Source organism: Staurois parvus, unplaced genomic scaffold (assembly GCF_062004578.1).
Source record: "Staurois parvus isolate SC_StPar_1 unplaced genomic scaffold, SC_StPar_1.0 ptg000068l, whole genome shotgun sequence".
Taxonomy (NCBI): Eukaryota; Metazoa; Chordata; class Amphibia; order Anura; family Ranidae; genus Staurois; species Staurois parvus.
The window spans coordinates 11,170,481-11,185,258 of NW_028317864.1; the positions used below are offsets into that span (position 1 = coordinate 11,170,481).

Sequence of the window (14,778 nt, forward strand, 5' to 3'; positions counted from 1 at the left end):
ATGCTGATCCATGTCTACTGCCAAACGCTCCTATAAATGGACACGTTGAACATCAGAACTGGACCATGGAGCAATGGAAGATGGTGGCCTGGTCTCAGGAAACCTGTTTTCTCTTACATTATGTCGATGGCTGGGTGTGTGTACACCTTGGGGAAGAGATGGCACCAGGATGCAGTATGGGAAGAAGGAAAGTCAGTGTGTTGCTTTGGGCAGTGTTCTGCTGGGAAACCTTGGATCCTGCCATTAATGTGGATGTTACTTGACAGGTACCACCTACCTGTAAACATTGCTGCTGTTTACCTTATCACGGAAACTGCCTGATAGCAGTGTCCTCTTTCAGCAGGATAATGTGCCCTGCCACACTGCAAATATTATTCAAGAATGGTTTGAGGAACACAATGCGTTTGAGGTGTAGACTTGGCCTCCAAATCCTCCAGATCTCAATCCATTGAGACTCTCTGGCATGTGCTGGAAAAACAAGTCCGATCCATGGAGGCTCCACCTTGCAGCTTACAAGATTTGCTACTGATGGCTTGGTGCCACATACCACAGAATACCTTCAGAGGTCTAGTGGCATCCATGCTGTGGCAGGTCAGGGCTGTTTTTGTGGCAAAAGCTGGACCCACTCAATATTAGGTGGGTCATCATAATTTTATGGCTGATAGGCGTGTATTAGACATTTAGCAGATAACAAAGGATTCCCAGAGCATTATTGATCAGCTGAAGAGGCAGCAAAGCAGATGCTGCTTTGTGCTGCAGTTTTTCTGATTAAGGCTGGTTCACGTCTTGCTTTTTATTTAAGTACATTTGAGGATCTTCAGAAATACACTACAATCTATTTAACCTTATTTCCTATGGGTCCTGTTCACATACATGCCATTTCCTGCAATGCATTTTTTTCCGAGAGGTGCATTTTTTTTTTTAAATGCAGCACAGTGCATTTTTGGCTCCATTTCTACTGAATTGCATCAAAAACATATTCATGCATATTTTAATGCATTTTCCTGCATTGCAACAGACACAACCCTCTAGCAATATCAACACAAAACCCAAAAAAAAACACATCAAAAACGCACATGAAGAAAAGCAAAATGCACTGGAAAATGCTTCACAAAATGCATCATCCGCACATGCAAAGATATGAACCTGTTCTAAGGAAGTGGACTGAGCTCTGAGCTCTGTAAACTGACATGAAGCTAAAAACTGAAATAGGTATTTGTGTGAAATGAGGATAATGCTCCACCTACTGATTTAAAAGCATAAACTAAAATATTAACGTGGTTCTAAAGGCTGAATGTTTTTTACTTTCATGAATTCAATGCATGAATGTAAAAAAACCTTCAATGTGCAGCTCCCCCCTCAGCCCTTCCAATACTTAACTAAGCCTATATATCATAAAAATGCAGCGCTATGAGTAGATGAGGAACTGATACATATACAATAAATAGAGGAATTAGTCCATGTAGCAGTTGATAATAATAAATATAAAGTGACTTCAAGTGCTCTCCTTTAATTCGTATTCAGGCGTTGTGCGGAACGGTGCAGAAGAAATGCACACTCACCAGAACGCACAGATAAATGAGCGTTTGTATAACATATATTCCCCTCTGGATCGCTAGGAAAAGGTCTGTGATGCGATAACCTCCCTCCAGGACTCCTGGGTGCTCCTGCCTGTTCCCTCAAAAGGTGGCTTGCGGACTTCTCCTTACAACACGCCCTTGTCCAGTGAATGGATGAGTTGCTGAAAAATTGATGCTCCCCAGGGGAGTCAAGACAAGGACATACCCATAGTGTAGTAGGTGATAAAAGAATTTATTCGTATAGTAAGCTACTCGATGATATACAGCTGTATATAAAAGCAGATTATGGACTAACCGTCCAGATTGAAAGATGGCCGCCGGAGCTCCACGATGCTCCGACGGCGTGACGTCACGGCGTTCTTGGCTCCTCCTACGCGTTTCGTGCGCACGCACGTCGTCTGGGGGGAATTGCCAGTGCTCATTTATCTGTGCGTTCTGGTGAGTGTGCATTTCTTCTGCACCATTCCGCACAACGCCTGAATACGAATTAAAGGAGAGCACTTGAAGTCACTTTATATTTATTATTATCAACTGCTACATGGACTAATTCCTCTATTTATTGTATATGTATCAGTTCCTCATCTACTCATAGCGCTGCATTTTTATGATATATTTGGTTTTTAGGGGGTTTGGTTACCTTATGTTCAGCTGCTATTTATTCTTTATAGGTGCGCTCGTTTACATCTCTCTTTTTACTTAACTAAGCCTGATTACGATCCACTGCTGTGCACGAGTGCCTGGCTTTCCTGAGTCTTCCTCACCTTGTTGACTGAGACAGAGCAGCAAGAGCCATTGGCTCTTGCTGTTGTCAATCACAGCCAGTGAAGAGGGAGTGGGGCTGAGCCACACTCTGTATTTCTTCGGGACATACAGGGCCGGCTTGGGAGCATACATAAGTGCCCCCAGAGCAAGCAACTTGCTCTGGGGGCACTTGCTGAAGAGGAGGAGCCAGGAACACCAGCGGGGGGGGGGGGGGGGGGGAACCCAAGAAGAGGAGGATTGGGGCTGCTCTGTGCAAAACCATTAAACAGAGCAGGTAAGTATGGACATGTTTGTAAAATGGGGGTTTTTTTGTGTTGTTTTTTTTTTTTTTTTTAAATTAAAACAACCACCACATCGGCCTCCTCCAGGCTGCAATTTGTATATTCTTGTTCTCTGGCGCAATGTTCCATGCCTACGATACATTAATATTTTGCATGTCTGTTGGCTCTCATTTCCACCTGTCAATGACAGTTGGGGTCTGTACTGCCGATCAGTAACCAGTCATGTCCCTATGTCATCTCTGAAATGATCATTGGCACACACAAAATTCCGTGCGCTTGGAAATGGGCTCAAGGGTCACAATTGATTATGGCTCCATCCTGGCTTTCATAGATGACACTCGCCTTTGTTATTGAAATAATGTTCACATGAAGGTGTGTGTGTTCGTGTTCTGTTGCTCTGTAATATCATAAAACAGATCAGGTTTTTTTTTTTGTGTGTGCCAAAAATAACTTACATACCCTTAAATATATGTATAATATTTAGATATGGAGATAAGTCATAGAGTTATTATCAAAGTGACCTTATCACCACAAAATAAAACAAAAAAATATAAAAAGAAGCAAAATACTCTAAAAGACGTCCATCTACACTTACCTCTCTAGCAGACTGTGTTCTTGAAATGCTGCTCCTTTACTGATCCCTGGCTGCTGAAGGTAATCCAAACTTTCAATCAAACCTTCAATACAGGACCTGTGAGCCAGGCAGGTAAGACCACTGTAAGCAGCAGAGAAAATTGGTAACCAGTCGATTTAAGTTAAAAAACACATGATAGTAATGCTAAATTTGGCCTGGGCAGCAAGGTAATATTTACCTCTGATCACAAAAGGATTCATAAATACGATAACCTATTTACCTGAAAATATCTGCGCAGATATGCACAAAACCACTATACATTCATTTTAAGAGAAAAATAATGAACTATAATTGGGACTTCCAGATTTCCTAAAACTTAACTGACAGATAAAGCAGGTTCCATGGTGCTCCTGCGACCTGAAGCTGGCATATATGACGTATAGCGGTTCTGCCTCGGAGAGACTGATGACATCAACATCGTAATTCACTGTTACTAAAGATTCTGATGTAGCTGCACATTACCTGACATGACCAACTAGTTGAGCTCCAGAGCCAATTAGCTATTAAGCCATCAATAACTTTATTGCTTAAAATACATAAACCTACTAACAAACATAAAAAGCAGGTGCACCTGCTTATGAAAACATCAACAACAGACATATTGGGTATTGCTGCACATGCCATCATTTAAGTGCTTGCTATGGGGGCACCTGAGCAGGCTTGCTCCTGAGCTGCTGCTCTGTCCATCCAGACAGAGCGTGGCTTGGCCCCTTCCCTGCTCTCTCCTTATTGGCACACTGGCTGTGATGGACAGTAGCAGGAGCCAATGGCTTATGCTACTGTCTCAGCCAATAAGGACGAAGAGACCCCGGAGAGCCGCTGCTCTTGTGCACATCGCTGGATTGCACTGGGGTTCAGGTAAGTTTGGGGGGCTGCTGCACCCAGGTTTTTTACCTTCATGGATAGAATGTTATGTCTTAACTTTTTGTGTTGGTGTTAAGTGTTAGCTTTAATTTGTATGTTGCTTAAAGGAGAAGTACAGCCGAAGCTCTTTTGGCTGTACTTCTGTGCAGTTCATTGTGCACTCCTGTGACCAATTTTCAGCTGAAGCCCGCTGTCAGCTCACGTCACTCAGCTGGTCCAGGCTGGGGAAAGATCCCAACTTCAAACTCTTCAGAACTTGTAGAAATGTGACATTTATATACATTTCTAAAAGAGAAAAATTAGTGAACAGTGTGATGTCCTGGAATTGGCAGTGTATCCTTCCAGTGCACACCAGCAGCCTTGTGTTTAATGTTGCTGGTGTAAAAGAGCCTTAAAGTGTTACTAAACCCGGCATTCACTATATCTGGTCTCCCCGGACCCTGCATTCACTATATCTGGTCTCCCAGGACCCTGCATTCACTATATCCGGTCTCCCCGGACCCTGCATTCACTATATCCGGTCTCCCCGGACCCTGCATTCACTATATCCGGTCTCCCCGGACCCTGCATTCACTATATCCGGTCTCCCCGGACCCTGCATTCACTATATCCGGTCTCCCCGGACCCTGCATTCACTATATCCGGTCTCCCCGGACCCTGCATTCACTATATCCGGTCTCCCCGGACCCTGCATTCACTATATCCGCTCTCCCCGGTCCCTGCATTCACTATATCCGCTCTCCCCGGACCCTGCATTCACTATATCCGCTCTCCCCGGACCCTGCATTCACTATAGCTGGTCTCCCCGGACCCTGCATTCACTATAGCTGGTCTCCCCGGACCCTGCATTCACTATAGCTGGTCTCCCCGGACCCTGCATTCACTATATCCGCTCTCCCCGGACCCTGCATTCACTATATCCGCTCTCCCCGGACCCTGCATTCACTATATCCGCTCTCCCCGGACCCTGCATTCACTATAGCTGGTCTCCCACAGTACACACGACATGGAAATGCAATTATTTTAGTAAATATAAACTGCTAAATACTTTTTCTCATCAGCAGTTAGAGCAGCCTTGTGACTTCTATCAGTGTCCAGCAGAGCACTGGTTAAACCTCATAGGAAGAGTTTTCATTTTCCCCTGATTGTCCTATGAGGCTGCAGGAACCCTGACTCTCTGACAGGACCCCTGACAGCGCTGATTTTCCCTGTGCTGAGCACATGCACTCTACCAAGAAAATAAAAACTCTCTAGCAATGCACACCAATCTGAGCATGTGTAGCTTGCCCCCAAGGCTCTGTTCCATCAGCAGATGGATTGGGGACAGTAGAAAAAGGGGAGGATCTGAGAAGTCAGGATCAAACATCCTTTTTACACAATGCAGAGGATTAACCCCTTAGGTTCTACAGTAAGTAGAACAAGCATGCTTTACTGTATATACAGATTGATTTTATGGTTGTGGATTTAGTAACACTTTAAATTTGTGTTGGCATAAATTTACACTGAAAAAATTCCTACAAACTAATGAAAGGAAACAAAAAAATGATATATGAACATTAGAAATGCTAGTAAAGATGCTAAGGAGAACACAAGAAATGCATTTATTAGAGTTTATTCAATGGAAAATAGTCTTTCCGAAGGTTATAGGAGACTTATTGCAACAACTGTGTAAAAAAAAAAAAAAAAAAAAAACAATCTTCAATTTGCTGTATTTTACTTTATCAGCTGCAAATGTATACATTGTATTTGGGACCATTTACACCATTGCAGTGCGTGACGCACATGTGGTAATGAGTGTTGCATTAGGGCAGCCCAGTCATTTGAATGGAGTGCCTAATGCACCAATGCACCTCTATCAGCAAGGTAGGATGGGGTGTCATTCAGAATAAGTGGCACAGTATTGCACTAATGCATGGAACACGTGTTCCAGCAACACAGCAGTGTGAAGAGGCCCTTAGTGTTTGCTTACATTTTTACAAACACTGACAAAGAACAGCTGTTTCTGCCTATCAGACCTGAAATAGCTGCTCATAGCAGTTATGACACCCTAGTTGTCAAACTGAAAGCAGGTCTGGCTGTAATGCATGCCCTAGGTCCTTAATAGGCTAAGATGAAACATTTTAGTGATTACATTGTAAATAACAGAATGTCAAACATAATACAAAATGTATTTATAACGTTTGTATTTATTTCAAAGAATGTGAGATCAAGGTGTCCCTGTGCATCCACATAATTTTCTCTTCAGATTTTGTCATTAGGAGAAAGTGACTAACATTGCAGACTCGATATATTGGAGAAATAATACAAGTGTGTTTAAAAGAATAAGTTCACCTTTTTAGAAAAAAAATAATAAATGCACATATTTTTGCAGAAAAACGTGTATTTTTAATTTTTTCCTGCAGGAGCCTGGAGAGCATTGAACCCGTGATCAGTGGTGCAATGTCAGGTTTATGCAGACAAGCCCTGCAGCTTTCTGCCTATACGGCCATATGAGCTGTCAGTTTGAAAGCTGCAGAATTTGTGAACAAATTATAAGGGTGCATGTCAGTGACCTTGCAGTTGATGTAGAACTACAAGCTGTCTGTCGCAGTGGCTGGTAGTACTTGTAGTTCATTCATTCACAGGAAACTGAATGAATGATGCAGCCATGTGAGCGGAGCCCCGTACAGCCACACAGTTTTTGAATTGTCACAGCGGATACAGGGAGAAGATCCCCCACCCGCTGTCACACATACGGGGGGATTGGTGAGGAAAGGTGGCAGGAGCTTGAACATGTTACACCCTAAATACGGGTTGAACATGTAACGTTTAAAAAGGTAAACGTATCCTTTAACCACTTCCTGTCCGGACATTTTTACCCCCTTCCTGTCCAGGCCAATTTTCAGCTTTCAGCGCTATCACACTTTGAATGACAATTGTGCGGTCATGCAACACTGTACTCATATGAATTTTTTAGCATTTTTTTTGAGACCGTTAAAGCTTTATTTTGGTGGTATTTATTCACCGCTGGGATTTTTTTTTTTTTTTGCTATGTAAATGAAAAAGTCCAAAAATTTTGAAAGAAAGTTGTTTTTCTTTTAAAATTTTGCAAATAAATAATATTTCATCATAAATCTTGGCCAAAATGTATTCTGTTATATTTTTAGTTAAAAAAAAAATACCCAAATTAGTTTATAACCAAAAATCATAATTTTTAAACATTTTTTTAATTTTTTTTTTATATTTTGTATTTATTTTTTTTACATACTGTCAACCTAGCAGTACAGTGTCACCATGGTGACACTGTACTACTTGTGGGGGTGATGATTTTTTTTTTTTTTACTATGATTGCTTTTACACCCATAAAGGATGTAAAAGCAATCATTTCTCCTTCTCTCTAGCTGCATTCTTGCAGCCATTGAGAACTACTGAGTGAGCTGTGATTGGTCACAGCTTGTCACATGGTACAAGGCTGTTGTGGATAGCCTTGTACCATGTGACCTCTGTGATCATTCACAGATTTCACACGTAGTGAGCAATGATGTCACAAGTGACATCTTGCTTACTATCTGCATGTGATCACTGATTGGCCAATCAGTGATCACATGATCGGGACCTCGTACAGGGGTCCCGTCCGACGATCAGTGTTCCACTGTTGCCGGAGGCCACCCGACCCTGCACTGCCACCGTCCGGCTGTTTATATACAACGGCAGGACGGGAGGTGGTTAAGGAAGAAGAGAAGCTGTAGTCTTTTACATTAACAAAACATTAAGAATAATGTAGTATTCAATAAATGGATTCAGTAAGAGGCGATGCTGTGTAACAACAGTTATAGGTTAGTCATCTATCTTATTTAGATCCTATGGATCTTGGATAACCACCCTCTATTAATTTAATATCATTTTAGGCATGTAAAATAAAAAAGCTTGACTATACTTGTGACTCAAGGTTCTCAAAAGTGCCTAATAGTAGATTTTTTGGGTTAAAGGTCATCTGAGATCTTCTTTCATCATGAAGAAATTTGTTTCCAATAACCTTGAATGCTTGGGCAAGTCTATAGCAAATGTAAAATGGTTCCTGGGTCGGAGACATTATTGGCACAACTTGTTCAGTGTATAATGTATACACGATTGAGCTTTATTAGCAGATTTGAGAGTACACGATTTTATGTGTGTAGGTCCTCAGGGCCAGCTTTAAATAAGAGCTCCAAATCCTGAGATTTCTTTGTTTTCATGTGTTCCACAGCATTGGAATTTGACTTCATATGTGACAGAGATACTTTGTGTGATTGTATACATTTTGTAAAAGAAATTGGTAATAATCCTATCGTCTTCTCTTTTTTTATTTTTACACCCAAGGGAAGAAAAAGAAGATTTAGATCAGAAAAACAAACCACCAAAACTCAGGAGAGTTAAAAAGGATAAAAACAGCGATGGAGAGCTATCTGAAGGAGCCCATCCATCAACACAGCAGTCAGGAAAACCCACTGAAGCACGGAAAGCTGAAGTACCTGAAAGCACAGAGGCTGCTGAACCTGCTGTCCCTGAAGCTTCTGCCCTCCCTAAGCAAAGACGGTCTGTGATTAGAGATAGAGGACCTATGTATGATGATCCTACTCTTCCTGAAGGCTGGACGAGAAAGCTGAAGCAGAGGAAGTCAGGGCGCTCGGCTGGAAAATATGATGTTTATTTGATCAAGTAAGTGATTAATTGATGATAATGAAAGTAGGCCTGTCATTTTGCAGTAGATAATACCACAGGGGGGAAGGGGTGAGAAAGGAGGTCAGTGCCACATTTATTTTTCTTCAAGACTGGTGGTACTCTGGTGGCCAACTCTTGATCTAGACTTTGTTGCAAAAAGGTGAGGATTTGTCCCACAGAGTATTTTCTGGGGTGAAATCCTTTCTCGCACCAAGTATACCTTATGATGTATGATGGTAGACCTTGCAATAAATAGACGTTCTGGCTTTTAACATTGTGGGATCCACCATTTTTTAAATATCCTGTCCTTCAAGACTTGGACTTCAATAGTTATGTTGTTAAAGCCTGTGACTGTGAAGTGGGATGGTAAAACTGTCCTTAGGATTGAAGGTCCTAATGATTTGGAAGAGCCCATGGTGCACCTTCCAGGAGTCTGATTAGGTTGAAAAACCACATCCACCAGTTCTTATGAAAAACTTGGAGAATCACCAGAATGTCCTCTATCTCGACCCTGTAGAGCAGATGAGAAAGGCATAGAGATCAGGCTGTTCTGATCCCACGGAGCCAGCAAAGCATCTGCTATAGATAGAGGATCTCTGTATTTAGAGACAAAGCTGCCCAGTTTGTATAACCTGGACAATAAAAGGTCCACTTCTTCCGTCCCCCAGTTGCGACACAAGCCCTGAAATGCCTCCAGGTTTAGGAACTCCCCATGATTCAGGTGTTGCTGGCTGAGGAAGTGTGCCTTCTGTTGTCCATGTCTAGGATGTAAAAGGTGGACAAGCCCAATACGGGAAGTTCTGCCCATGACAGAATCATTTCTACTTCTCTCGCTACTGGAATACTTCTGGTTCCTCCCTGATGGGATGTATACTACAGCTTTGGCCTTGTCTGACTGGATCCTGATCTGATGACCATTCAATCATAATGTCCAGTGCCTATAGGGGCAACCAGTTCACTTAGAGCTCCAGAATATTATTCTGGAGATGAGATTCCTCCAGTGTCCAAGTCCCCTGCACTGACAAGGTGTCTAGGACTCGTCTTCAGCCTGTCTGGCTGGCATCCATTGTGAGAATTTTCCAAGAGATCAGAGGGAAGGATTTTGCCAACCCCAGAACTGGATTCCTGAGTCACGGGACAACACAGTGTTTGTCAGTTTGTACAGAGACTGAGCTAACCAAGATGACAGGATGTTGAGTTGCAGTGTTCTGGGAAACTTGAGTTGCCTTGTATGAGACTGCTATCAGCCCCAGGCCTCACATGCAGAAGGGAAGAGTTGGGTGACCCCTGGACAAAGTCTGGGAGCCTTTTGGGAGAGAAAACTCTGGCTCGAGCTGTTTCTAGGATAAGACTGAGATACTCTTATTAGTTGGCCTCAGTGCTGGCTTCTAAAGGTTCAGGATTCAGCCAAACCTTTGCAAAGTCTGAGTTGACCATGCCTTGTCATCAGCCAGCACCTGTGCTGACTGTTCACTCAACACAGGTTCTCCAGATATCACACAATAGGATCATCCTGGGGGATTAGTAATGCTAGTACAGGGGCCAGAAACTGGGTCCACAGGATAAGTCGAATGGCAGGGCTACAAACTGGAAGTTCTGGGGCCTCACAGCAAAGTGAAGGAAGTGCTGATCTACTAGACAAATGGGGACATGCAAGCATGCATCCTTGATGTCCACAGGGGCCAGAAAGGTTCCCTGATTGAGTGCGGCTATGACAGACCTGGTAGATTGCATGCAGAATTTTTGGAACAGAATAAAGATATCTTTTGGTTTGGGGACTTAGTTTATAATCCCTGAAACCATTCAGCCGCAGGAACTGGGTGATAGCCCTTTCTGCCCCATCAGGTCATGTGATCCAGCAGCTCCGATTTCCCTGTGTCACTGAGCTGCTGCTGCCGGGAGCGGCGGCAACAGATGGGCCAAGGGGTGATGTCAGCTCCGGGAGTTCACAACTGTTGTTGAGAGCTCCCTTACACAGGGAAGCCAGAACTGCTAAATCATGTGACCGGATTGGAATAAAAAAGGTGAGTACAGACTTTTTTTTTTTTTTTTTTACTGGGTATGCAGGATAGGAAGGAGGAGGGATTAGGGAATGGTTTGGGAATAGTTAGTTAGCCTTTTCAAACACTTTAACCATCAGAGCCTCTGGATGAAGCTTCAGAGACCCATTAGACCACAGGCAGATCAAACGATTCTGAAGGAGAAGTTAGCAATCAGGTCATTCATGACAGAGCGAAGGAAGACTCTAGAAGATGGCAGCATTGCAGGCTCTCAGTGTCATGCACTCAAATGGGTGCACTGCAGGCAGCCCAGAGCTGCTAATGGACTTTGGTCTGGAAGAACATATTACAGTAGGACTGTTCCTTGTGTGTCTGGGATCTGACATATGCTGTAAGGCAGGTACAACAAAGCTCAAGGTACAACTCTAGGTCTTGAAGACGTACAAACTAGTTGCTGGTAGCAGGAGTCTTTTTTCAGATGGCCAGAGGTGACTAGGTAACAGTAGATGGGCAGCAAAGAGTAACCTAAAATGAATCCTGTGTCATTTGTGATAGGACTGTGGCAGGACTGTGTTACCCCATGCTGAATGTCGAGCGGAAAAGTGCAGCACTCTACCCAAGGAGTTATTTCAGAGCTCAGTCCCTCAGCATTAACCCAGTGAAAAAAATAGGGATAATAATGACACCCAGCAGTTGTATTCTTCGCTGTGCCATGGCTCTAGGCTCAGAAAGCACCTTACTGCTAACACCGTTCACTCGGGTCTTCAAAGGGCCAAAATGCAGAGCCCATTGGCTGAAGATCTCTTTCCAGGCTTGCCCCACAATTGTCTAATCCAGCAGGGTCTGGGTACTGCCTCCAAAACTTTTGTTGAGGATACGATGATCCCGATAGCTGGGCATAGTGACTAGATCAAGCATTGTAATAGAATCTTTACTGAAGTAAAAAAACTATATATATTCTTGAGTGTACAAAAAAATGCCTATGAAAAAAACAGTCAAGCTGTTCTCAGTAGAGATGAGAAATCTATACTCTTAGGAAACTAGCAAATAACTGTGAAACTAGCAAAAGCAAAGTGCTGGGAGAGGAAGGGACTACACCAGTGCTTGACGGGAAGCTCAATGCACTATGAGACTCACCAGAGCCCCCACAGTTCATTGAGAACTACAATACTTGTAGGCATTCATTCACAGAGCTCTGTGAATGAATGACGTGGCTGTATGGGGGGAGCCCCACATTGTGACAGCGGGTGTGGCTGCTGTCACGGGAGGGGGCTGTCGGGAGAGCTGCAGGAGCATGGTACATGTTCCACTCTAAAAACAGGTGGACTTTTCCTTTAAATCCTTGGTTCCCTAGTGAACAAAGGAAATATGTTTATGATTCTATCTGCCAAATGGTTTGTGAGTTTGTACAGCCAATATTGTGATTTACACACATTTACCACCCTGCCAATTAGGCAGGTGGCTCTACCTCCAGTTTGCTCATTGGACTGTTAGTCAGCATAAATACTCATGTTCATTTAGCAATGCTAAAAGGTGTGAAAAAAACAAGGTTGGTTGTGCAGAATTACAAATCCTTTAAAGGTAGAATAGCATGGCAAGGTTACATAGTTTGTCTGGCTGAAAAAAGACAAAAGTTCATCCAGTTCAAAAAATAAAAAAGAAGTTCTAATCCTATACCCACAATTGATCCAGAGGAAGGCAGAAAAACCCAGCAAAGCATGAACCAGTTTGCTCCTGCAGGGAAAAAAATTCCTTCCTTATCCCCTAGATCAGGGGTCTGCAACCTTTAAGACATAAAGAGCCACTTGGACCCGTTTCCGAGAGGGAAAAAAAGACTGGGAGCCGCAAAACCATTGCAACATTTAAAACAAATCCGACACTGCATATATTGCAAAAAACGCTCTGGTCATGAAGGGGGTTTAAGGGCCCAGTAAGCAAAGGGTTAATCAGGGCCACAGTGTATCGTCATCACAATCATAGCCTTAGGTCAGTGGTGGGCAACCTTTTTTTTCGACTGAGCCAAATCTCGCCAAAACCACGATTGAAATTTATTTTGAGAGAAACATTTTTAAAACTGAAAATACATCCCCCATATAGTAATTCATCCCCCATAGTAATTCATCCCCCATATAGTAATTCATCCCCCATATAGTAATTCATCCCCCATATAGTAATTCATCCCCCATATAGTAATTCATCCCCCATATAGTAATTCATCCCCCCTATAGTAATTCATCCCCCCTATAGTAATTCATTCCCCATATAGTAATTCATTCCCCATATTGTGTGAATTCACTTACCTTTGCTCCGCTCCTCTCGCTGGGTTCCCGCGCCGTTCTGGTCTTCAGGGCGGACTGTGAGAGGAGAGGAGTTCGTCACGCTGCCCCGCCTACATCCGGGCTGCCCCGCCTACATCCTGACAGCCAATGTTTGCCAGCGGGCGCCCGGCACACAGAAGAGCTGCATTAAAAGAGCCGCGGCTTGCCGACCCTATTGCCTGTCACCTGGTGGGCAGTGTGCTCCGGAGCCGCAGGAAAGGTGAAAAAGAGCCGCATGCGGCTCCGGAGCCGCGGGTTGCCGACACCCGCCCTAGATCAACTTTACCTATAAATATTAGTATCCAGTTATATTCTGTGTATCCAAGAAAGAATCCAAGCCCTGGTTATCCCCACTTCAGCGAGGCAATACTGCTGGGTCACTGACCAAACTCAGTAATTAGGCAGAATTACTTCTAGAAAGCTGACCGTTCACTGTAAAAGTAAAAAAAAAAAGGAAACACCCGGCTGCTGTTAATACGTTGGTGCTGCTGCCAATGTAATCCTTACGAGGTTGGGTGAGAGTAGAGAGTCTAGAGCAGAGGAATGAATAAAAACCAGACAATATTATCATTTCAGCTTTTTCTCTGTAGCTCCATGTCTACAGATCCTGTAACGTTTCATGTGAGCTGCAGTGTAATAAAGAAACCTTTGTAAACAAAATAACTCCCCCAGTCTTTCTCACCTGCAGCTCTTATAACTAGGACTGCTGGCTTTTTTTAATTTTTTTTCTAATAAAAACTAAATATGCTTAGTTTCTAATCCCCCTGTTTTGGGTGAATGCAAAGAAACTATTACAATATTTTAATCAAAATCTGATACCATCTTGCCTTGCTGTTAAATCCCCTTAAAGAAAATGTGTCACAGATGCAGGGAATTCAACAGAGCTATGATAAGAAGATATATGAAAACATTTCAATATAAACTGCATGTCATAATAATCTAGTTTCAGTCCGTTTTGAAGTGATATGTAAATCTCAGCATGCTATGAAAGTCAAGGTTGGTTTTGCCCCATCCCACCTATTGTGCTGAAGATGCAGGAGAGGCTGCTGTGAGTTCAGCATTCATAGGAACATTCAGGATTTTCCTGAACTTCTGCTGTGTGTAGCTCTACATCCACTCATTGTTTTGATACATTTTAATTGAAGGCAACTTGCTTTTGCATTTATTCATGATATGTTGAGTTTGAATTGCCCAGGTTTATCTAAACTAATCCTAGTTTACAGCCACCTCACTGCTGGCATAGACCTAATAGGTTACATGCACCTAATAGAGAAGGCAGAATTTTTTTAAAAAAAAAATTCTCTGAGTACCTTTTTACCTACCTAAATCCACCCAAATTAGCTGCTAACACTATGATTAGAACAAGCAGAATGGATAAAAGAAATCTATAAATAGTGCAGCAGTTTTCCTTAAACCCAATACTAGCCATCTGTGTAAAATTAATCATACAAAGAGCTTAAACAGGAAAAAAAATGATCAAAGTAAAAACCATTAAACACTGGTACAGATCTTTCCTTAGTATATATCAGTCCACCCAATGCAATAACAGTCCACAATATAATCTCTTGGTGTAGCTTTTTCTGTACAGTGCATCATATAAATCCACTGTGTTGTGTGCTTGCAATCCAAACCATACAATATCTGCTCAATGATAGTCCC

General features: G+C 42.8%; 1 protein-coding gene across 1 annotated transcript in view; it reads left to right on the forward strand.

The window, feature by feature from the left end:
* The window catches only part of MECP2 (methyl-CpG binding protein 2), a 57,969-nt gene that overhangs the window by 34,525 nt on the left and 8,666 nt on the right, over window positions 1–14,778 (forward strand). The window contains exon 2 of the mRNA XM_089669164.1: window positions 8,460–8,798. Coding sequence (XP_089525290.1) covers window positions 8,460–8,798 — 339 coding nt within the window. The remainder of the gene's footprint in view (window positions 1–8,459; window positions 8,799–14,778) is intronic.